This window comes from Theobroma cacao, chromosome 1 (assembly GCF_053813885.1).
Source record: "Theobroma cacao isolate CCN51 chromosome 1, ASM5381388v1, whole genome shotgun sequence".
Lineage (NCBI taxonomy): Eukaryota > Viridiplantae > Streptophyta > Magnoliopsida > Malvales > Malvaceae > Theobroma > Theobroma cacao.
The window spans coordinates 35,204,071-35,227,117 of record NC_142639.1 but is presented as its reverse complement, the minus strand read 5'-3'; the positions used below and the strand labels follow the sequence as shown (position 1 = coordinate 35,227,117).

The 23,047-nt window shown below is 35.6% G+C and overlaps 4 protein-coding genes across 6 annotated transcripts; 1 reads left to right on the top strand and 3 right to left on the bottom strand.

The window, feature by feature from the left end:
* Positions 1-384: 384 nt before the first annotated feature.
* On the bottom strand, positions 385-7,978 carry SCY2 (SecY protein transport family protein). Its single transcript, XM_007050569.3, has 14 exons — positions 7,822-7,978; positions 6,621-7,139; positions 6,388-6,476; positions 5,629-5,708; positions 5,424-5,513; positions 5,113-5,204; positions 4,043-4,126; positions 3,363-3,504; positions 2,886-3,002; positions 2,577-2,706; positions 1,801-1,924; positions 1,566-1,672; positions 1,244-1,366; positions 385-1,156 (listed from the first exon to the last, which is right to left on the bottom strand). The coding sequence occupies exons 1-13, from the start codon at positions 7,892-7,894 to the stop codon at positions 1,277-1,279; spliced, it is 1,737 nt and encodes a 578-aa protein (XP_007050631.3). The 5' UTR covers positions 7,895-7,978; the 3' UTR covers positions 385-1,156; positions 1,244-1,276.
* A 1,723-nt stretch (positions 7,979-9,701) lies between these two features.
* LOC18613367 (uncharacterized) lies at positions 9,702-12,141 on the bottom strand. The gene is made up of 5 exons (XM_018120506.2): positions 11,940-12,141; positions 11,741-11,803; positions 10,337-10,508; positions 10,146-10,235; positions 9,702-10,041 (listed from the first exon to the last, which is right to left on the bottom strand). The coding sequence occupies exons 1-5, from the start codon at positions 12,042-12,044 to the stop codon at positions 9,899-9,901; spliced, it is 573 nt and encodes a 190-aa protein (XP_017975995.1). The 5' UTR covers positions 12,045-12,141; the 3' UTR covers positions 9,702-9,898.
* A 1,520-nt stretch (positions 12,142-13,661) lies between these two features.
* On the bottom strand, positions 13,662-15,937 carry LOC18613366 (Pentatricopeptide repeat (PPR) superfamily protein). 2 transcript variants are annotated; one of them, XM_007050567.3, is made up of 2 exons: positions 15,588-15,937; positions 13,662-15,274 (listed from the first exon to the last, which is right to left on the bottom strand). In XM_007050567.3, the coding sequence occupies exons 1-2, from the start codon at positions 15,873-15,875 to the stop codon at positions 14,021-14,023; spliced, it is 1,542 nt and encodes a 513-aa protein (XP_007050629.3). In that variant the 5' UTR covers positions 15,876-15,937; the 3' UTR covers positions 13,662-14,020. The 2 variants fall into 2 exon arrangements, with proteins under 2 accessions (XP_007050629.3, XP_088662802.1); XM_088806676.1 differs by having other exon boundaries at positions 15,660-15,937.
* A 197-nt stretch (positions 15,938-16,134) lies between these two features.
* Positions 16,135-22,268, top strand: MIRO2 (MIRO-related GTP-ase 2). 2 transcript variants are annotated; one of them, XM_018128083.2, is made up of 14 exons: positions 16,135-16,548; positions 16,941-17,073; positions 17,176-17,325; positions 17,684-17,860; positions 17,946-18,197; positions 18,674-18,742; positions 18,892-18,947; positions 19,484-19,565; positions 20,203-20,414; positions 20,569-20,638; positions 20,943-21,055; positions 21,360-21,504; positions 21,606-21,792; positions 21,909-22,268. In XM_018128083.2, exons 1-14 carry the CDS (start codon positions 16,343-16,345, stop codon positions 21,974-21,976), a joined length of 1,920 nt encoding a protein of 639 aa, XP_017983572.2. In that variant the 5' UTR covers positions 16,135-16,342; the 3' UTR covers positions 21,977-22,268. The 2 variants fall into 2 exon arrangements, with proteins under 2 accessions (XP_017983572.2, XP_007050628.3); XM_007050566.3 differs by having other exon boundaries at positions 16,140-16,548; positions 21,360-21,510.
* Positions 22,269-23,047: the final 779 nt, after the last annotated feature.

Here is a 23,047-nt window from a genome sequence, read left to right as displayed (position 1 = left end):
GATTTATATTTGATTATATTGACATATCATTAAATTTAATAATATAATATTAAATATGATACTATAAAATTAAATTTGATAACCTGACGTAATAATTATATTTTTTTACAATAATTATTACATCATTTATCAACATATTCAATATAACGTTAATACAATTAATGCCTATAATAACATAAATAACGAAAAAAAATTTAACAATTAAACTGACATTATCAATTTAGAAAAATATAAGAATTCAATTTTTATAAATTATTATATAAAGATTAAATCTCCCACTTTAAATATGAAAACTAATTATATAATTTTACTTTAAATAAGTTAATTCAACTCCTATATAGCTTAAAAGTGTGCAAAAATCACTTGTTAAAATCGTGATGCATATGCAGCTTCCAATACCAGTCATCAATTATCAAAATATTTTGTGAAACTCTTTCCACATGCCAAAAGAAACGCAAAGGCGTGGCCAGTTAGCTACACTGGCCTACTGGTAACATCATTCTTAATCTTTACAGGTTAGAAGAATCATAGGCCTTGAGATGCAGGATTTGGTTGGCCATCTACACCACCAATCTGTCTACGGATGATCCAAGCCACAATATTACAAAAGTTCGTACAAACTATGTAGTGTGTAGTGTAAATGAACATAAATTCATACTCTCTCGTACAGTTATTAGCCCTGTGTGTAAGATGAATCAAACAAAATTACAGCCGTTTGGCTCTCAACCATAACCATGTCTACTCAACCGGGACTCCCACATTTTACATCAAATTGCCTTGCCTTACAACTTACATCAACCTGCGGCTCAAATCTATAGAAATCTGCATATTCCATGTCCCTTCCCCATTTCTACGGGGAACCATGCTGCACCTGTTGTATATCTACTAAGCATATTATAACAACTCTAAAATGTAAAATTCACTTCTCAGACACTAGCGAAGCCATGTCCAAATCCAGAAATGAAGATTTGGAAGAACTGGAACCTGTTTGCGAGTTGTGTTGATTAACTAAATAACCGAGTCAGGCTTTCCATCTTTTACTTCCAATAGCAGCAGCTCAACTAACTTCTATGAATGAAATTGTGTTCTTATGTGGAACCAAGTATTTAACTCAAGGTACCACTTAACAAATCAATACCAATATCTTGAGGAAGCTCTGTGCACCATAGGAATAGATTTTCCTAATCATTAGCCAGTAAGAAGCAGGCATAACATTTTAAGGTGAAAATAAAATAAAGAATACCTGGAAGGCCGAGAAGAGCCTCTTGTTGAAATGTTACACACCATATCGCCTTAGAGCTTTGCTTAAACTTGGCATGACATTATATGCTTGGTAGGACCTTCTTAGCTCAATTATGGAACCCACCTAATGAAAATGATGGGGGGATGCATTAGACAAAATGCAGAACAGACGGTACGCTCATAATCACTCAAAAAGAATGGTATTTCATAGAAATTTACTGTAATTGCTGTAATGGTTTGGCACCCTAACAAATGTTCTAAACAATGTTAACAAACTGAGAGCCTCGGTGCATCTACAAACAAGGCCTTAGAAATGCACTTACAATTATTAAAATTGATGTAAACCCAATTGCAAATCCCTCATTGATACGCCGCAAATAATGATCAAGTATGGTAGATGTAGTTGCCAAAATACTTAACAGTAGCCCTCCTGCAGATGTGTTCAAAAGAAAAGCCAAAAAGCCCACAAGAAATGGGAAGTGGTTTCAACATATAGCCCTGACACTGGCATAAGCTTTCGAACTAAATACTGTAATTATTTCTCAGGGAGAAACATACCCCAAAAGCGGGTTGATGCCTGAATCTTTGAGAGATATTCGATAGTAGCCTTCCCAGGCTTTATATTTGGTATCCTGGCACCCATCTTATTCAGGTAATCTGCAATTTCCTTCGGCAAGTTGGCCTACACAGGAGTTTCCACACAAATTACAAATAGAAAGAATAAGCAATGAGTACTAGCATGACTTAATAGGCCCAAAGTTATATAATTCTTTCAGACAAACACATTTCATGGCTTAATTAGTACATTTCAAAGTTTAATGCAATTGTATACATATAGAACAAATTGAATAAGACAGTGGACCAAAGCTTAAAGTTCAAGCCCTGCAAGTATCAACCACTTCTGTTCTTTGTGGTAAGTACTCAAGCTTCAGGTTATCCCTACACTTCCATTGTCCATTATAAGAAAATACAGACAACACTTTGACAAGCTTTTTAATGCATTTTCATGCATCACTTGGTTCTCCATTCTTGTATTCGGCTATAAGGTGGGGAATGTTATGTTTTATATTCCAACTGTATATCTTTTCAAAATATTTCTCACCAAGAGTCCATCAGACCAGCTAATACTGAAGATTTAAAGAAATAATAAAGCAAAATGAAGTATAAAATACTAAAGAGAATCAAGCTTTATTTTCTTTTGACATTCAGATACCCAATTAACAAAGCAATAGCCAGAAGGAAGATATCATGGCAAGAGAAGCAATAGCAGAGCAGGTGACAATAAGCACATTATCATCAGAAACTTAGAATCATCAAGGCTCAAAAATACTCACAATATCAAATATATTGAACAGAAAAACAAAAAACGCATATATTGAATAGTAAACCCATGGCTCTGCACCAACAGATGTTCCAGGGTCCAATATCTCCTTAACATGCTCCCAAAAAGGCGAACCAAGGATACTGCCAAGAATGCTCAGTGTTAGATAATTGCAGGGTTCAACAATAGAAGACTTAGGTGAGTGCATGGGACAATGAAAACACCCAGCCTATTCTAATGCATCAAAGGGATATTACCCTGAAGATGCAAATAGAACAAAGGATTCAAAAAAAGTATTTAAATCACTTCTGGGCACAATCACCTTGCAAGAATACTTGGAAATGCTAAGAGATAAGTGGTGGTGAGAACAGGCTGCATTCCTGATGGATTAATATTGAAAGGGATATAGGGCTCTACTTCAGTAATTGGGGAATCTTCCCTGTTCAAAACACAAAATTAAGAAAAAGTGAATGAAAAACAATTGCATGACCATTTATTATCAGTTAATGAATGAATAGCCAAAGTTACAATCTCCTGGAATAAATTCAACTATAGTCACTGTTCACACAATTAGTCATCGTTCAGATTAGCCATAGTATATAAGATTACTAATATACCAAGCTCCTAAGGGACTATCTGGTTTTCACAACTAACCACAGAAATCCTCTTTTTCCTTGGCGTGCAAACTAAATCAACCAAGAAGAATTGAATTGAAAGCGTCTCTCTCTCTCTCTCTCTCTCTCTCTCTCTCTCTCTCCAGAGAATGCATCTAATGTCTAGGCAGTAACACTGGCTTTACCTTGCAGCAGATGCTAGTTTGAATCCATAGTACTGCAGCTTTATTTTCCTACAACCCTCAGTTACAACTACTGCCCACATTGTGACAACAGTAAAAACACACAGTACAGCAAGCATGTATGGCCACCAACTCACAGCACTACCTGCAACCACTTGAAAACAGTGTTATACACTGAAAATAAAAAATATGTTACTAAAAACCAAGAATAATTGCAACAAATTCTGAGGGTACATGCTTTGTTGATGTAAAAATATACAGAAAATCAAGAATAATTGGCAGTTTCTACATTATAGCAGAGCAATAATCATTAAAAGGCTGATCGATAGATAAATTTCACACCACTGCCCTCACCTTCCTCTAACCCACATATAGGATTATTTTCTTGAAAATATTTACAGAATGTAAGAACTGATCTCAAAAGGACCCACTCTTACACTGAAATTAAATGTTGGTACAGCACAAAGAGGCTGCCCACCTAGTCAAACCTTAATTTATTATTTAACAAATGTTCAAAATATTTTTATTTAGTGCAATTCAGAATTTTGCAAGGAAAAAAAATCCAATAATCATTTCTTATATTAAAACATTGATATATATTTCGAACTAAAGAATTACAATTGCGACAAAAACTCCACCTCACTTAAACAGTAGTACGACCTCACTCAGCACACATGACATACCTGAGAGCTGAGTCAACATCTTGTATAGTGTATCAGTGTATCCGGTTAATATTCCAATACATATAATTAGAGACGAACCTTGACCTGGAACATGCACAAGCAGTCAATTAAGAATACTACCAATGCTCAAACTTTGAACTAAGATGTAACTTCATCACTTTCAACATCTAAGAAGATGGGCATCTATAAATAATCACTCCAACCCATTTTCAATAATTTTCCTTGACTTTGGACAAGCCAAAGGCCAAAACTAGACCTTCAGAAGCTGAAACTTTTGATGAATCTCTTCTGTTTATGATATGATCTACAACTTCTAAAAACAAAACTCATTTTTTAGTGATGATAAATTGTTGATTTCAATGGTTTACAGGAGCCACAAAGTTTTTTTGCCAACAATTTGTTGCCTTGATATGGAGTGATCAACAAAAGGGTAATAGAGGCCTCACAAAAACTTGACAAATACATGAAAAATTTATAATCTTTAAAATGACATTTACTTGGAGTTCAACACAGATGTTAAAAGATGAACTATTAATGACCCATGTTACCCTTATCCGCAGAAAAGAATGTCTTATCCTTCGTGCTGATAATGACATAAAACAAATGTCTCCAGTGCTAAGGTGCACAAATTTTTTAGAGTCAATCCGACTATCCTATGGCAGCCATTATATATATTTGCCAAAGTATAGTAGGTGAAAATTATATAATATTCAGAAAACATGGAGTTCGAATTGAGAATATGTATTTGCAGCTTGTATCTTAACAATTATGAAAATTTTTTATAGAAGCATATTTCCCCTATCTCAAGGTGAATATATTACATACAATGAGAAGATTACCACTATCTTCCATCATTTCCTCTCATCCAGATAAGTCCTTCTCATATCCTATAAACCTTTTTGCTTCAAGCACTATTTCCAGAGCTGTCTTTTAAAATTAATTCAAGAGAAAATGAACCACTAGCTGTTCATTAAATTTGGCTAGTTGTTGTTATTATCATAAAAAGAAAAAATTGTCCATATATATTAGCAACAATAAGGAATAAGGAGAAAACATATTAAGAGTGATACCGAATCCAGATTCTGATATCGTATCACAGATCCATGTCATAGTCATTGCACCACAAACCAATAGAAAAGCAGTCACCATCACATGCTTGACCCTGCAAGAACCATAGACTGTAATCAACAAATAAAGGCTCAGAAAGAGCATGCAGATGAAAAGAACACGCATGGAGCACTGGTGCAAAAATGGTTTTGACATTGACTTCACATGTAAATTATTCCAGGAAAGGCTGAATGTGTCTCATATCCTGCCAATTTCTTGCAAGAAACTACAAAACCAGAACATTGTTGACATCATGTTCAAATTGCTAATGTACCTGTAACTGGCTGCATAGATTGAATATGGAAGAGAATAACAAGCAACTATAATAGCTTCCAATATTGCAAAGCCAAGTGAAATCCACCATCTACAATAAAAATTGCATGCTTTATAACTTCCAAGAAGTTTTATCAGGAATAATACAAGTAAAAATTATGTAGCAAGGGCTCGTCTCACTGCTTGAGATGAAAAACTAGACACACATATAACTCTTAATCTTCTCGTGGCCATCCAATCCTTCCTTTCGCAACTTCACTAAGGACGGAACAACATGACAGAGCACCTGTTTTCAACCAGTTCATGAGAATCCACAGTATGAAGATATTCAACAATCAACACCACAAGGTGAAAAAGAGAGGGAAAAGAATTAAGGATGCACCAACAGTAACAAAAGAAAGTTGCGCCAAAAGAAAGACTCTCTTCGGTATCTTTCTCTTGGCAGAAAAAGCATGTCTGCTTTTTGTTCTTTTTGAAGCTAAGTTAACAAATATCTCTATAGAGATCACAGGCATTAGTCACCAAGATTAAATGAATAAGAAAACATTACAACCATTCTTAAAGACATAATAGAAGAACAAAAACTAACACTAATTATGAAGATTTTTTTTTGTCCTGCACATTTATCCTATCACAAGGTAGTAGTTACACCAATTATCAGAAAGAACTTCACAAACCCTAAAATACCACTAAACTCAGTACACATACCAAAAGATGAATAACTTGGCACATCATGTGAGCTTCATATTAAAAATAATAACCTTTAGCCAATTGTACAACCATTCAATCTTATAAGAACAAAGCAAGGCCCCTCAACATCTATCTACTGCTTCAACAGTTCAATGTATAAATTGGAGGGCACCAAAATTGAATTCACAGCAAGAAAGGACAAAAATCAAGTATCAAGTTACACAATCAAGTAAATAAATAAATAAATAAAATATAGCCAAAGAAGAGTTACAAACCTGCATAATTATGGATGCAATTATCTGAGGGCTGATACCAAGCTGAAAAAAGGACAGTTTAAGCTCCGCAGAAAAGTCACCCAGCTCATCTACCAAAAGCAAAATGAATGGCCATACATTTGTTAACTTCTGCAAAATTATTTATACTGACAAGAAAAAAAGACAGACAAAACTGCAAATAGCTTAAATGGCATAAGAATACATGCAAGTTTTGAATAGATTACATAACTTACCAACAGATCCTGAAACAAAGCTAAGGTAATCTTGAGGTATCAACCTTCTATCAAATCCAGGGAGAGGAATAAAATATCCAACACGACTAATTACTAGCAGTACAGCTGTCACAAATAGCCTACGTCGAATCTCACTCTTAAAGAATGATTCCGCAGCATTGTTCAGGACAGAACTCAGGCGTACAAAGTTTAGAAACCTATTTCTAAAATATTTTGGTCTAACATGCAGAGTGTCGATGTTATTAACACCATTAAAATTTGAAACATCTGACCCCTCGTCCGATCTTGAAGGAACAACTTCAAGATTTAGAGACTCCGGGGTGGACTTGACATTCATATAGTCACTTCGAAGCTGGTCTGAAGAATTGGTCAACCATTTTCTGTTTGTTCTCGACTGTAAAAATTTATTTGGCAGCAAGAAATGGCTTCTACTAGGGTTTACCAATTTTATCTTGAGAGTATGGTGGGGTTTGGCATAGAGTGAATGATAAAATCGTAGGTCCGGAGCCACATGTCCACCTGCATAACAAATCACAGTTAGTGCACTGAATCGCTACATTAATACATAAAAGTTAACAATGCATCATTCCTCTTAGTTAGTTAAAATGTATGAGATACTGCCTGAAAATAATTCGAGAAGAGTTGGCTTAAGAAAATAAATATAAGCTGCAAATAACTTTCTGCTCAAACAAGCACCGAGTAAAGTTTCAATTCCCTTCCACCAAAAGTATACAGTGGCTTGCATTCAACTTCTACATCACCTCTCCCACCCACCCATTTTTGAACTAGCTTTTACAATTTTATCTAGAAAAATGAAGCACAGTTAAAACAAAGAGAAAGAATCCATTTTTAGAAGCCTTGAGTTTCTCTAAACCTGAACCTAAAAGCATTTGTACTCAAAGCCACAACAGAAACAAGTAATAGCTCCAATTTACCAGAACGGCATTTATCAATCAAAATGAAAAAGCACGATATAAGCATGTAAACTAAGAATCCTTTCAAAAAAATTCCAAATTTCAATAAACTGGACATAAAATCACTAAAAATCATGCGCACATAAAAATTAAACTGAAATATCCAACTGATAGAAACTCTGAAAATTTGAACCGGTAGTTAACTCTGTTCTTTCTTTTTTTTTTTTTTTTTTGCTCACTCCTTCTTCTTTTAGGTTTTCTAAGGAACCAAACAGTGGAAGACTGACCTGGAACATTAAGAGGTTTTGTTGCAAAGTGGGGAGGGTGGTAGCGATGAGAGCTGAGCAGAGTTGCTTCCATTGTCGACCGAAAGAGGGAGGCAAATGACCGTATTTCGAGTATCGGAAAATGTTAATACCAGTAATCTCTAAGGGCGTGGATCTTCTACTTTGTTGCCTACTTTAGAACCTCAATATAGCCTTTCCTTTTCTTATCTTTTTTTTCCAATTGGATTACATTCCGTCAGTCCACTACGTGTCATCATTTTATTGGACAAGAATAATAAGACCACGTTTGGTGGAAATATGCTCGCGTTCCTAATTTTATTTTTACTCCTTTGCATAAATAACAAAAGAAAAGAAATGACAAATTAGATAAAAATAACCATTGAGAAAGTCACAGAAAATTAATAAATTATACTTTAGGGATAAAGTAACCTCCCAAGCTAAATTAATAAATTATATATAATAAGTTTAATATTTAATTTGAAAGCATGAATATGGGTTTGAAATTCAAGTTAAATTTCATTGCATAATGAGGAATAACAAGGAAAAGAATTTTCTTAGTTGCACTCAAACAAAACTTAACGACCCAATAAGGGAATTTTACTGTTTGAGATATATAGTTCGTGTTTAATCACAATAATAAAATCACTATATATTATACACCAACAATGGAGTTTTTAAATTTGTTTTATACACATGCTTGTCCACATGTCTATTTAATTCTAAATAAAAAAAATTGAAAATTACTATAATTTGAGACTTATCTGTAATAGGTAGACTAACTGAATTAATAGTATCAATCTGAAGCATTGGTTATAAACTTTGCTCAACTTAGCTAAACAAGGCAGTACGGAAATGGCGATTTAAAGCATCTTTGTGTAGGAATTTTCCGTAGATAATTAAGCCACAAGGCCCACAACTTGTTTCACTCGCAGCTTTCTTCCACGCTAGTTATTATTCTAATACAAAACAATAAAAAAAAATGGAAATATCCTTAAACAGCACATTCCAATCTAGCTTTACAAATTAAAGGGCCTGTCTCAATAGCTTCTGTTTTTTTTTTTTTTTTGTATCATCAATTATTTCTCTTTTTGTCCGACATGTTTGATGGTCTTTGCCTCTTTCTATCTCAAGTTCTCTAAGGAATGCACGACGAGAGAAGGTCATTAAGAAATTTGGTGGAGAAAACATGAAAGCTCAAGTGTAAAGTATTGCCAAATCTGCTTGAGGTTCAACCTTTAGGCTTTAGGGCATTTTCTGTTTGTTTCATCAAGTTTTGAGTGCTCTCTCTTTGTTTCAATAAATGGGTATTTTACTTGTGAAGAAAATGGGTTGGTTCTAGGACAAAAGTTATCACCTAGCATTGTCCCCAACCAGCGACTTGTGGATAAAAGTGGAGAGAACAGAAAAGTGAGAAAAGATTATAAGGATGTCCATGGATAACATATTTGTTATTTTTGAGATATTTTATGTCAAATTTTATTATTTGATAAGGTATTTGAATTCTATTAATACTTTATTAAATTTTGAAATTGTTACCCTACATATCTTAAACACTATCTTCTAAATATATGAAAAAAATTTATCAAATAAAAATTAATATATACAAAATTAAATTTTAATATTAGTAATTATTGTTGATAATCGAGTTCGACAGTAATTACCCTAAGATGATTACTCGGGTATCCTTACCTTGCTTATTAGAGTTGAGTAATGTAAGACATCCATTCACGTATGTACAATGAGAAAAAAGTGTAAAATGGTAAAAGTAATAAATAAATTTTTTTAGTGCCATGTGTCATTTGATAATTGGAGGACAAAAAAGTAATGGATGTCTCCAATTTTTTAGAAGTGGAGAGCATCTTATCCCAAAATTCTAAGACTAAGAAATGAATGGAGTATTTTTATTTAAAAAAATTACGATAATCAATCACATGGATGATTTGTGCGGTCATTATTTATGATACATTACTCGATCATTAGCAGTCAGTAGCACAATCATAAACCTAAAGCTTTAGCTTTTATGAATTTTGGGCGGGTAACGGATAAAATAAAGTTGGCCTTTGGAAGTTTTGAGAGCCTAGTAAGTCCATTCCTTGGGAAGAAATATCTCCGGCGAAGTATTTTCATTCTGGGAAATAACACAACGTTTGGTTGATACATCCTTCCCATTTTTATTATTCAGTGAATTCAAGTCTCCACGTCTTGTGTTATTTTTGGGATCTGCATGCAAATATATACCGTTTTAGCAACAAAAATCAAGATTTAAAAAAACAAATTAATTATTATGTGGAAACAAAAACCAAAGCTTGTAGTTAGAGGTATACCTCGCCGGGGAGAAATTTGCAGGCCTAATTCATGAACGTTCAAGTTGAGAGCTTGAACAACCCGGGAAGGGAGGAGAACCGGAGAGCAAGCTGCACCAAACAATGAAACGTTTTAACATAATCGATAATCACATTTCACAAATCTATTTGAAGCTCTATAATTTATGTTATACTGGTCTGGAAATGTTTACCTGGTTTTCTGCTTGACTGAAAGTTGTTGCCAGCCCTTTGAGGAAGGAAAACACCAGTCCCGCATGACTTCTGGCCAGAATCTAGGAAAAAAGCCTGCATTCCAGGTCCTCCTGATGCCCAGTTGCTCCAATTTCTTGGTTTGTGATGTCGTCTTGAGCTAGCCTTCGAGTGCTTATGAAATATATGCATGTTAAAAGGAAAAGAAATCAGAATCTCAGTGAGTCAAGACCATTGGTTATCCAAGAAAATCAATGTGATGATGAATTGATCAGAAATACTAATAAAATATTACCAGAGAAATAAAAAAAAAACAGCTCCTTCGAAATAAACTACATATTACCAGAAAAAAAAAATGGCCAAGGCCAATGACATAAATGGCCCCAAATATGTTTTGATTTTATTTACCATCCTTACAAATTCGCTTTATATAACCACTCATTCAATTCGGTACATAATTATATTCAGTTACAATACATCAGAGGAAAGTGCTAGTTATAATTTTTTTAAATAATTATCATTTGTGAAATAAATTGCAAAATTAACCATAACATAAAAAATTTGATTTTTTTGCATTTGTAAAAACTTTGATGAATGAACAAATTTAATGTTTATGTCTTCCTATGCACTTCGTCACAAATTTTGTTTATATTAGGACCATATGCATGTAAATGAATAAATTCGAAACAAATTTACAAGATTGTGAATAAAAAAAATCAAATTGTTTTAAGTGACATATGAGAAAAAAAAAACATCATAAAGAAAATTACAGCTAATGATGTAATTTAATTGTCTTTTTTGTGGATATAAAAAGAAGAATACGGTCAATATTACTCATATTTCCTAATTAGGAGTCATTGCTAGTTGGAAATTAACTTAAGGGAAGCTCAGACCAAATTTTGCTGTATAAAAAAGAAGAAGAATACAATCAATAGTACTGGTATTTCCTAATTAGGAGTAATTACTAGTTAAAAAAAAGGGTAGATGAAACCAAATTCTACTATAAAAGAAAATAAATTACTACAAATTTCCCAATGGATCCCATTTCCCATATGACCACTGAGAAAGGCCAGGACTGAATGGATAGTATCCTGTAAATTATCTCTCCAGTCAACAGATGCTTGTTTTTCATCCCATAATTTCCGGTCTTGAAAATTTTTATGATTTTCTTCCCAGATCCCAACATTCCCATTCACTTGTTTCAGAATTGGCAGCATCATAACAATCCAAAAATATCTCAGAAGAATACCAACTTTATTTCCCAAGAATATCCCAGAGCCGAAAGAAGAAAAAACACAGAAGAGGAGAGAAAGTTTTGCAGTCTCCATCAACGAGACGATCAAGATTCTTTCATATATCTAGATATATATTGGTTTAAAAAGGAAATGAATAGAAGAGATGAGTACCGATGAAAAGGGCTCAGTAGGTAACTTTGGACGATGGCGATGAGAATGATACTTCATATCATCCTGTAATTAACAGAAAATTACAATAAATGCACATAAACTTTCTAATGAATCAATCAGCAGACTGTTTGAGCGAAACGACACTGAAGAAAGAAGATTTAGCTGTAAAGACATCGATGAATAGAGCAAGATTCAAGACCCTATTCTTTTTGGTGTCCCATACTGCCTCATCGAGAACGTGAGAAGGCAGCCACGACATTGCTTCTTCAAAGCCAACCTCAATATCTTCGACAACAGCAGCCATTGTCTGAATCTTCGGAGAGAGAGAGTTTCTTTCTTGATTCTTTGGGAGAGGAAAGCCAGAGAGGCTTTTGAGCTCCAACTTCGAACCTGCAACTTAACTAAATTTTTACGTTGGAAAAGATTGAGAGAGAAAACGACGGATATATAGGAGCCGAGTGAGGCCAGATGAAGAGTTGCGTCTAATTCACTTTCAGGACGGAGCGCGTACAATCCAGTTTCGGATTAGAAAATCCTGAAACGAACTCGTTTCTCATTCATTCTATCGTGCGTGCAAATTAGCCTTGATTTGCGACTATAATTACGCATCAAACCACGGAACTTTCCACTTTGCCAAAATTTAGCAAAATTCCATGTTGCATGTTTATGTAAACTGTAAGAGGTAACATAATGTTAATTCACAAGTTAAGTCGAAGGGGTAAAAAAATAAAAGGGTAAAATTATCAATTGGTCATAATTTATAACCACAAAATCTAAACCTTGAATAGTTTTGTAATTTTTGAAAGTTTGAACAGTTATTGTTTCAAATTTGAATGTAGGTCGGCAGTTTACATTATGATCCCTTTCAAACCATTGACCACCAGTTTTAATTTGAAATCTGCCCATATTGACCATCCGCTAAATAAATGTGCTGAGATCTAGTATTTGTGAGCTTAAAAATGATTGTAATTTAAATACTAAATCAGAATAAATATTTCCATACTAGAGAGAAAAAGGGCATTTCAGTATTTTTGATATCATGCCAATCAGTTCAGTGGTATCAATGGACGTGGATTGGGTTGGGTTCGGTGAACCCCTCTTCCTATTTTGTTGTAGCAGTTAATAGTGCATGAACACCTTTTCTTTTCCAGTCTTCCAGTTCTACAGTTTGTTTAATTAATGGCGATTTAAAACAAAAAAATTAATGCGATTAAGCTCCAGATGGATAGACTAAGATTGATGACCATAGGCATCTCTGTAAAGGCATGCAAATATGCAGCAGCTTCTGCCTGTTCTTAACTACCGCACCAACTCTGACATTTTCACCCAAATCTTGAAAATGTTTGGTTTAGGAAAGTAGGTCCCCCCCAGCTAACAAAACTATTCAAGCCTTCATCATAAAGGGTAAACCTTAAACAAATGGGATGATGTTGGTGAACTACTGACTGCTGGTTTGGCTGGATTTTTGAGGACGTGTAAACCAGTTATTTAGTTACATTCAGTTACCAAATTCACCTCAAATTTGATGTCAACATTTATTGTCGACCTGCTTGTTGGCAGATGACTTCTGGTTCTGTCTCAAGGTAATGTCAAACTTACTAAATCTGTCAATAATAAGATATAGTTTAATCAAGTCATCCAATTATCCAAAGCTTTAGCACTTGTCAGAGTGGTCATGTGATGTTCTTTTATTGGGTTGGCAAAGTCAGGTGAGATTTCGTGCTTCTGCTTTTATAGGTAACAACTGCTAGTATGCTAATGTTCTTAGCACAAAGTAAAAGTAAACCATCCGCTTTCTTGACAAAACTTCTGCTGGCAGTAAACAATTAGATATGTCTGAGTAAAACACGGAATATGTACTCATGCAATCACAACACACACACACACACACACACACACATACATACAAAAGAGTAAATCATGGACTGCAAGGTGATGTTATTCAATTCTGCTAGAAAAAGGGTGCCGTTCTTCATTGCTTTCTTTGTACTGTACATAGCAGGTAGTAGCAATTAACAGAGAACTTCCATGTTAACAATAGCAGTTAATAGACTGAATATGAAAGATGGAAATTCTGGCTGAATTTTTTTTTCTTTGGCCAAGGAAATTCAGACAGAATGATCCATCATTTCTGCAATTGTTTCAGCATGATAACATTCCGTCCATTCACAACAGAAACAATCAAATTAAGCGTGCTGAAAGTCACTGCTAGTACTCAACTGTAGCCGTCAAAACAACTCTTCATTTATCTCAAAGTAATTTCACTCTGCCCTGCACTCATCACAGACTACTTGAAACTTCACTGACACACATTTTGCTAGTTAAGTTTATGAGTTCATGCGTTTCCTCATCCAGTGGTACATTATCCTTCCGCATCCTCTCAGCAACTATAAGTGGCATTTTACCTGCTTTTGCATAAGCTCGTAGAAGTGAATTATACACCTTCGTACTGACATGGCCAGCGTTCCGAAGAATAACTAACAACTTCTCCACCCCTTCAGTATTGCCTAGCTCCTCAAGTTTCTTAAATACTTCTCCAACCAACCTGTCATTGGGATTCCATTTTCTCACACTACCAACAGCTCGCTCAAAACAATCCAATACTTTTTCAATTCGCTGATTCTTTAAATAACCCCATGTAAGCAGTTCCCAAGTAGTGTAACAAGGGGAGATACCCTTCTGCACTATTCGCTCATAAAAGTCTTCAGCAATTTCCATCCGTTCTTGATTGATGTAAGCTGCAAGGAGTATGTTTGGAACTCTAGCATCAGCACTTCCAGAAACAGACTCCCACTCATTGTAGAGTATCTCAGCTTCTTCAAAATCCCCAAGTTTCACAAGTGAAGATATCATACATGTATACTCAGCATCATTCATTTTGCGGAAGCATGATTTCATCTTCTTCCAGATTCGTTGAACCCCATCCTTATCCCCCATGTTTGTATGCAAACTGAGAAGGGAGGAATAGGCAACTCGATTTTTCCGAGAAGCCTTCTTCTCCATATCCTTCAAAGTAGATGTTGCCTTCTCAAATTCTTTTCCTCTTATATAAAGATTGGTCAATGCACTACATGTCATCCAGTCAGGATCTATTTTCGCCTTCTTTAGGTCATGAAGGATTTCTTCTGCAGTTTCGATTTTATTTTGGGAGGCACAAACAGATAGCAATAAATTATAAGTAACGATATCTGGCGAAGTATTTTTCTTTAATTCCTGAACTATTCCAGGAACCTTTTCTAGTTGCCCTTCCGAGATGTATAGAGATAGCATGTGGTTGAAAGGAAGCGGACACTTCACAAAACCACATTCTGACATTTTCTTCATCAGAGTCTCCGCTTTAGCGAACAACTTGTTCTGGACATACGTGTGGAGGAGAGCTGTACATGTGGCTTGACCTCTCATCTGGTCAGGAAGGTCTTCAAAGAATTTTTCCGCACTAGCTAAACCGCGGACCTTTGCAATTAAGTCCAAGTGAACGGCATAGTCACCAGGTAACAGCTTGATATCTTGCTGCAATCTCATCCATTCACATATCTACAAGAAAATAAACCACGGTGGCATATGGTCAATTCTCGAACATAAACATTTCCAAGCAGTTCTAGGTACCCAGTTTCAACAGGCAACAATTATTCTATAAATAGTACTCATCTCACAATAGGGGCAAAGATCTCATAGTAAAATATAATTTTACTAAACAATCTGTTCAAGCTTAACCAGAATGCGAGCAGCATTTTACAATTTTTAAGCCTATTTCCCAACCGAAACTAAAATTAGTTCACAATTCCAAGGATATAAGCGTCAACAAATGAGACAAGAAGATAAAAGGAGGGGGTAATAAGCATTAGACCTCGAGGGCGTGCTTATATCGCTTGAGCTTGCGAAGCTCTCGAACGACTCTATTGAGCTCGTACTTACGTACCGTACGGCCTTCCTCCTGCCATTTCCGAATTGTAACCACAGCGCTGCGTTTTGGATACACGAGGCCTATAAGCCTCCATCCCAGCGTGTCTCGGCTGCCACCTCCGCTTTTTACAGCGCCTTCGGTAGTTGCTATAGCTTTCTCCGCAGCCGATGTCGCTTCCGCCGAGAAGAAACGTGCGGCGGAGAGGGACGCGCGAACGTAGCGAATCAACATTGCCTGAGTTCTATTTGATTTGGCAAGCAAGCGATCAGGGAATAGGGTTTAGGCGAAGTAAGAATTAGGGAAGCCAGATTAGAAAAAGAGCTTTCAATCCAGATCTTTTTCTTGTCGGCCTGATCCATAACCCAGTAAGGTCAGTGGCTCAAGTGGCTTTTATTTGGGCTTCAAAACTCAAAATGTACCCAAACCGACAAGAGCCAATAGCCCGTCAACAAAGGCGAGTACACACACTTTTGGTAGGCGCAAGAAACAGCCCCCCAACTTCCTCCCCAGGCCAATGAATTGAACTCTTCTTCGTTAACAATCGCCATTAGCCCACCACTTTTCCTACTGTCTGATTTCGTACCTCCAACGCGCCAACCAAAAAAGAGAATAAATAAATAAATAAATATCCCTTTCTCTCTCTCTCTCTCTCTCTCTCTCTCTCTCTCTGCTTCTCAGTTGCAACAGCAACATTCCAAATGCCAGGTAGATCAGCCGCCGGTGTCCGAACCGGCGTGAGAGTCGTCGTAGCTGGGGACCGTGGCACGGGTAAATCGAGCCTCATCTCAGCTGCAGCTTCCGATTCTTTCCCCGAATATGTCCCGGCGGTTCTTCCTCCTACTCGCCTCCCCTCTGACTTCTACCCCGATGGCGTCCCTGTCACTATTGTTGACAGCTCCTCCAGGTATACTAGTTTGGAACTTTTCCCAGTTTTCTATGAACGTGAATGCTAATAATGGTTGTTTTGATCCGGCCGTGCCAAATATTTACAGTAACTTTTTAAATAGATGGTCTGTTTTGGGATTGTGGTTAACATTTTAGAACCTATAATCTAGTTTTTTTCAAAAGGAAAAAAGTACCTTTAGATGAAAAAGCAAATTATTTTTTTCACGAATTAAAAAAAAAAATTGTTTGAGAAACTAAATGCATGATTTTATTTTTGTAACAAACAATAATGTACGAATTGCTATCTTATTTAAGTAGCAAATGCTAAAGCAAGTAGTAAAAGCAACGTAAGCGTTTTCTGATGAGTTTTAAATGTATGCTGATTTTTTCTGCATTGCTATTTACCTTTAGCATGGAGAGCAGAGTAAGGCTTATTGATGAGTTGAAGCGAGCTGATGCTGTGGTATTAACATATGCTTGTGATCAACCTATGACACTCAGTCGACTGAGTACTTTTTGGCTTCCTGAGCTTCGTAAATTAGAGGTTTGCTGTCGACATAATTTACTGACATAAGATGCATACTTTTTCATGTTTACTCATAAAACGACACTACTTTCATTATGTTTATATGTTATATCTGAATAGGTTAAGGCACCAGTTATTGTTGTTGGGTGCAAACTAGATTTACGAGATGAGCGTCAGCCCATGAACTTGGAACAAGTCATGGCACCAATCATGCAACAGTTCAGGGAGATTGAGACTTGTATAGAATGTTCCTCTGCTACACTAATTCAGGTTTTTTTTCGTTATTACTATTGTTTAATTTAACATAACAACTTACTGAATATTCTCATTTTATTTTCGCCAACACGCTACCCCATCTGTCTTTATGACATTGTGGCATTAGCATTTAGCAGTTCACTTTTTAATCAGTGGCTCTAGACTCTAGAGGGGTGCTGAGAGACAACCTTCCAGTCTTCTTTTGTGTTGAAAACTATTTCCTATTATATTATCTTTTGACCAATTGATAAATGTTGAACCCATTTATGTTGTCCTTATGTTTGTTAAATTCATTTACTATTTGTGTATTTGAGTAGCTACAGATATTCGGTAGGTCGAAATCTAAGGTTTTTTCTACTTTTATTGTCTATAGGTTCCTGATGTGTTCTATTATGCTCAAAAGGCAGTTCTACACCCAACAGCACCACTATTTGATCAAGAGAAACAAAGTTTGAAGCCACGATGTATCAGGGCATTAAAACGGATATTTATGCTTTGTGATCATGACATGGATGGAGCCCTTAGTGATGCAGAGTTGAATGAGTTTCAGGTTTGTTTTTCGCTTTGTTTCTCCTTTTCTAACCATCTCTCTTATGGAATTGGAAAAGTTTGACATGTTGAGCAATGATAAACAGGTTAAATGTTTTAATGCTCCATTACAACCTGCTGAGATAGTGGGTGTAAAGAGGGTGGTGCAAGAGAGGATAAGAGGAGGAGTCAGTGACCTTGGTCTTACTCTTGAAGGTTTCCTCTTTCTTCATGCTCTTTTTATAGAAAAAGGGCGTCTTGAGACAACTTGGGCTGTCTTGAGAAAGTTTGGATATGATGATGATTTAAAGCTTAGGGATGATATTCTTCCAACTCCAACCAAGCATGCCCCTGATCAGGTAGCACATAATTTGGCCTTAGACATACTATTATTTAGTCCAAATTGGCGTTAAGGTTTATTGGCTTGCTTCTCCTTGCATTTATATTGGTGAAGTTCCTAAGCACTTGATTAAGTATTCGGTAATTGTTGTTTGGGTTTTTTTATGGTTGTTAATAATGATTGGAAGATTGCTCTTTATCTGACTTGTGAGTGCTTGTTCCAAGACAAGATTTAGCCTAGTGATTTACTGTAATTGTATTCAGCATATATGTGATGCATCATCAATATCAATATCAAGGAATTATAGAGCTTTATGTTGCACATATCCCTAATACTGAAGTTTTACCTAGTTTGCAGCATTTTTTAACAAATACCCCCCCTTCCCCCGAGTAGATTTATTTGACTGTTGAATTCTTCTGCTTCCTATAATTTTACCTTTCATAATAACTTCCCTAACTGGGGATTGCGATATACTTACTTCTAGATATCTTGTAGAGTGTGGAGCTGACAAATGAAGCTGTAGACTTTTTGCGTGGGATCTTCCGATTGTATGACATTGATAATGTATGTGTTAATCTCCCAAATCCTTTTCACTTGTACAGAAATAAGAAGAAAAAAATGTTAAATCGCTAGTTCTTTATCATATTTAGAGTGTCTATAATGCTAACTTATGCACAATCACTGAATTTCTGCTTTGGTTTTGAGCTTACCAGGATGGATCCTTGCAACCTTCTGAGATTGATGATATCTTCGTAACTGCTCCGGAAAGGTGAATGGAGTTAGTAGATGTGTCTTCTTTTATTTGTAGACTCATAAGATTTAACAGTGTTCTCTTAGCACATTTCTGTTGCTCCAATTATCAAACGGTTACAGCACTTCAAGATTTGCGTTGATTGATTCCAATTAGCTTCTGCAAATGTTGGAGATGGAACAGCTAATGCTGAGGTTGCAAAAGAATTTAACCTGAACCAAATTGATTAACCTTGGTTTCGTTCATTGTTTAGATTACATTTGTTAATGTATTATTTCTAGTATTTAATGTTATAGAAATTACTGTGAAGCATGTGTTTATGTGTGCATAACACACACACAAGAGCATGCATGTATAAATAATCCTACTGATTGCTTTTAATCTTTTCCTGCAAAAACCCTTAGCTCCTAATGGTGTTATTAATGATCCTTGTTATGTCGTATGGCAAATTAACTTTTAGACTTAGCCCCCATTGCTGTTTTTCCATTTCCCCCCTGATTCTATTTGATTATCCAGAATATATTCTTATGAACATATGTGTTCTCTGTATTCAGTCCATGGAGTGTGGGCCCTTATGTAGATGCTGCAGAGAGAACAGCTCTTGGAAATTTGACTCTTAATGGGTTTCTATCTGAGGTTTGTCGTGCTTACTACTCCTTCCTTGATTTTTACTTGTGGTATAACACATGATGACATTTTTAGTGGCTATCTGGGTGAATTTTATCTATATCTTAAATTTTATTCGTCATGGACCTGGACAACACAGGGTCTTAAGGACCTTACCCATACCAGTATCGTTTAAGGATTTCGCAAGTTTTATGTGCATTTTCTAATTTGCATAAGTAATTATATTTCCAATTAGAATTGACTGCTAGGATGCTGTTCAGCAGAAGTCCCACTTATTTATAGTACATCTGACTAAAATGGCTAATATTTATTGGTTTATATTCTTATATTCTTTCACAGAATTATCTCTCTATGAAAGGGCCTATTTTACCACTTTACTACTTTGATGTCAATATCACTGTTTTGATTACATGTGGGCACAATATCATTTTATACTCTCTGACTATTTTGGGTTCATCTGTTTCTCTCTTCTCTTGGTTCTCTTAGCTTGCGACTTAATCCACAGTTCCAACACTGACATGATTTATTTCTTGTATTTCTTGTTAAATAGATTAGACAGATTTTCTTTGTCCTGTCGGATATTAATTGGTATTTGAACATTTTCAATTTTGTTTAACTGTAACTCTCATCATATATGTGGTTGCAGTGGGCCTTGATGACATATCTGGATCCATCATGTAGTTTGGCTAATTTGATTTGCATTGGATATGGTGGAGATCCAACTTCAGCCCTTTATGTTACTAGGAGAAGATCTGCAGATCGTAAGAAGCAACGGACAGAAAGAAATGTATTTCACTGCTTTGTTTTTGGTCCTAAAAGATCTGGGAAGTCTGCTTTGTTGAATTCATTTTTAGGAAGGTGTTGACTCCAGACCTATGTGATCAGTCGATGTTGATCTTGCTAGTTTCATCTGCAGCTTCTTTTGTTCATCTAGTAAAATTATACTATTGTTTTGTCTTCTCAGAGTCTAGATTCTGTGACATCATTTATGAGTGTGGAATTTGAACTGCAGGCCTTTCTCGAGCAACTATACTCCGACAAATGGTATATGTTATGCAACGAATGTTGTTGAAGAGATTGGAGTGAGTAATAGCTATAGATATAATATATGTCCTAGTATTTTCATGCAACTCACTTTGTAACCTCTTTTCTTTTCTACAACCCCATGTTTCCCCTGTGAGATCATTGACCATGACTACGGTGAGTAAAACTCTTGTTCAATAAGAAAAGGTGACTGCATATGTCCTTGTGAAAATAAACAAAAAGTTCTCTTTTTTTTTGTTTATCTATTTTCTGTTTCTTGTGCATTGAAAACATAGCTGTTCATGTCTAATGAGAAGTTGTGGTTTTGATGTGGCAATCTTTTTGACTCTATTGTCTTTGTAGGGTACTCAGAAGACACTTATTTTGCAAGAGATACCAGAAGATGGAGTTAAGAAATTCCTGTCGAGTAAGGAATGTTTGGCTGCCTGTGATGTAGCTGTATTTATGTATGACAGGTAATGTTAAACAATATTCTATTTGTCCAAAGTAGCAACATGAGAATAGCATGGTGAATATGCTAAAAGCTTACTCATAGACAAGTGGTTATGAACCTCTTTCAATTAGCTTGTTACTGGGTTTTAATGTTTTTTATTACTCAGCCTACTTTCCCCTTTTGCCTAATTCTGTATTGTACTCTATCTACAAACCTGTGGATATCTGGAATCGAGGAATAATTAGCACCTCAAAGGGCTGTCGCAATTTATTGATTTGGCAGTACATGGTCACTTATCTTACATGGCGTTGTATTCCTATTGCCAGTTCAGATGAATATTCATGGAAAAGATCAAGAGAACTGCTTCTGGATGTTGCTAGGCAGGGTGAGGAAAGTGGTTATAGAGTGCCTTGCCTTCTCATTGCAGCAAAGGATGACTTGGATCCATATCCAATGGCACTACAAAACTCGGCAAGAGTATAAATGATTTCATTGGCTGCTTTGTTTGTCCAAATCCTACAAAGCTATGATGATAGATGAGTTATGCTGTTAATTTCAATTTTCTTTTTCAGGTTACTCAGCAGTTGGGAATGGAAGCTCCGATACCTTTAGGTGTGAAATTAAGAGATTCCAAAACTGTATTTTCTAGAATCATAAATGCAGCAGAACACCCTCACCTGAGCATTCCTGAAACTGAGAAAGGGAAGAAAAGGAAGAAATATCGCCGGCTTGTTAATAGCTCACTTATGTTTGTTTCAGGTTAGTTGTATCTCACTTCCCCATCCAGCTCTTTCCTTGCAACGGAAATGAAATTTGTGTAGTACTTGCTTTCATATTTTACTTGTTCTTGACTGGGTTCCATGTTCAAATTACAGTTGGGGCTGCTGTTGCTGTTGTTGGACTGGCAGCTTATCGTGCCTATGCTGCAAGGAAGAATACTTGAAAGATGATCAGTTTGTTCATCAAGAACTATTGCTTTTTTTGCTGCATTTTGCTACGCAAATAAATGGTCGGTACATGTATCCTTGTTTGGTTTTTCTACCTAAAACCTGTATATAACTTTTTGCAATTATTTCCAGCAAGGCTGGAGGTAATCTTTTTGACTTTCGCATCGTGGACCCAATAATTTCACTTTTCTTTCTTTATTTATTTTTTGTTCCTTGTATTCTGACATATATGTAAACCGCATGCCAATTATCTGTCACGAAAGTATAAGATCTGTGAACCTTGAAACATAGTGTTATTATATATGTTGGCTTGTGGTTGAGGCATAGCCATTATGGTAGCAACGCCTCTCCCAAAATTGAGATTCCAAGTTCAAATTCGCTCCAAACTCAAAGTCTTTAATGGGCATGGATGAGGCTGGTAGGCAACTCTTGTTTGGAAGGGGCAATGTTGGCTGCTTGTTTACTTGTTGCATGCATGATCTGTTGGTTACAGTTGACACTTTGTTATGGTTACACTAAATTAACACTTTAGAAGAAATGAACGGAAAAAGGGAGGACTTGAACTGAAATAGTAGGATACCGGTTTCAGTTTATTCTTGTCATCCTTGTTTATGGTAGAATACATGGGTAATGAGGTTTACCAAAGAAGTGATAATAGATACTATTCCCGCCCCATCATCTTCTTGTCATTTTCTTTAATGTCTCAAATATATTCTCTTTTTTTTATATTGCCAAATCATTTGCATGGTTTTTTTTTTTACTTTTTGACAATTAAAATCATGCTACATAAATTTTATTAAAAAAATTAAAATTTTAACATAAAATATATTAAAATTTCAATATATATATTTTTAAATTTCTTGAAAGTGAAAAAAAAAAAAAAAACAAGCAAAATGAAACTGAAGGGGTATTTTATTCTTTTATGACATTGGCGACGTCTGCGGGTGAGGAAAATATTTCCCGTTAAAGCCCGAGGAAGGGATGATTTTGACCTTTGAAACGTTATTCTGTTAATTTAAACTAATTTTGTTTATTTATGCACTAATATTTTTGTGGTGTTAACATAA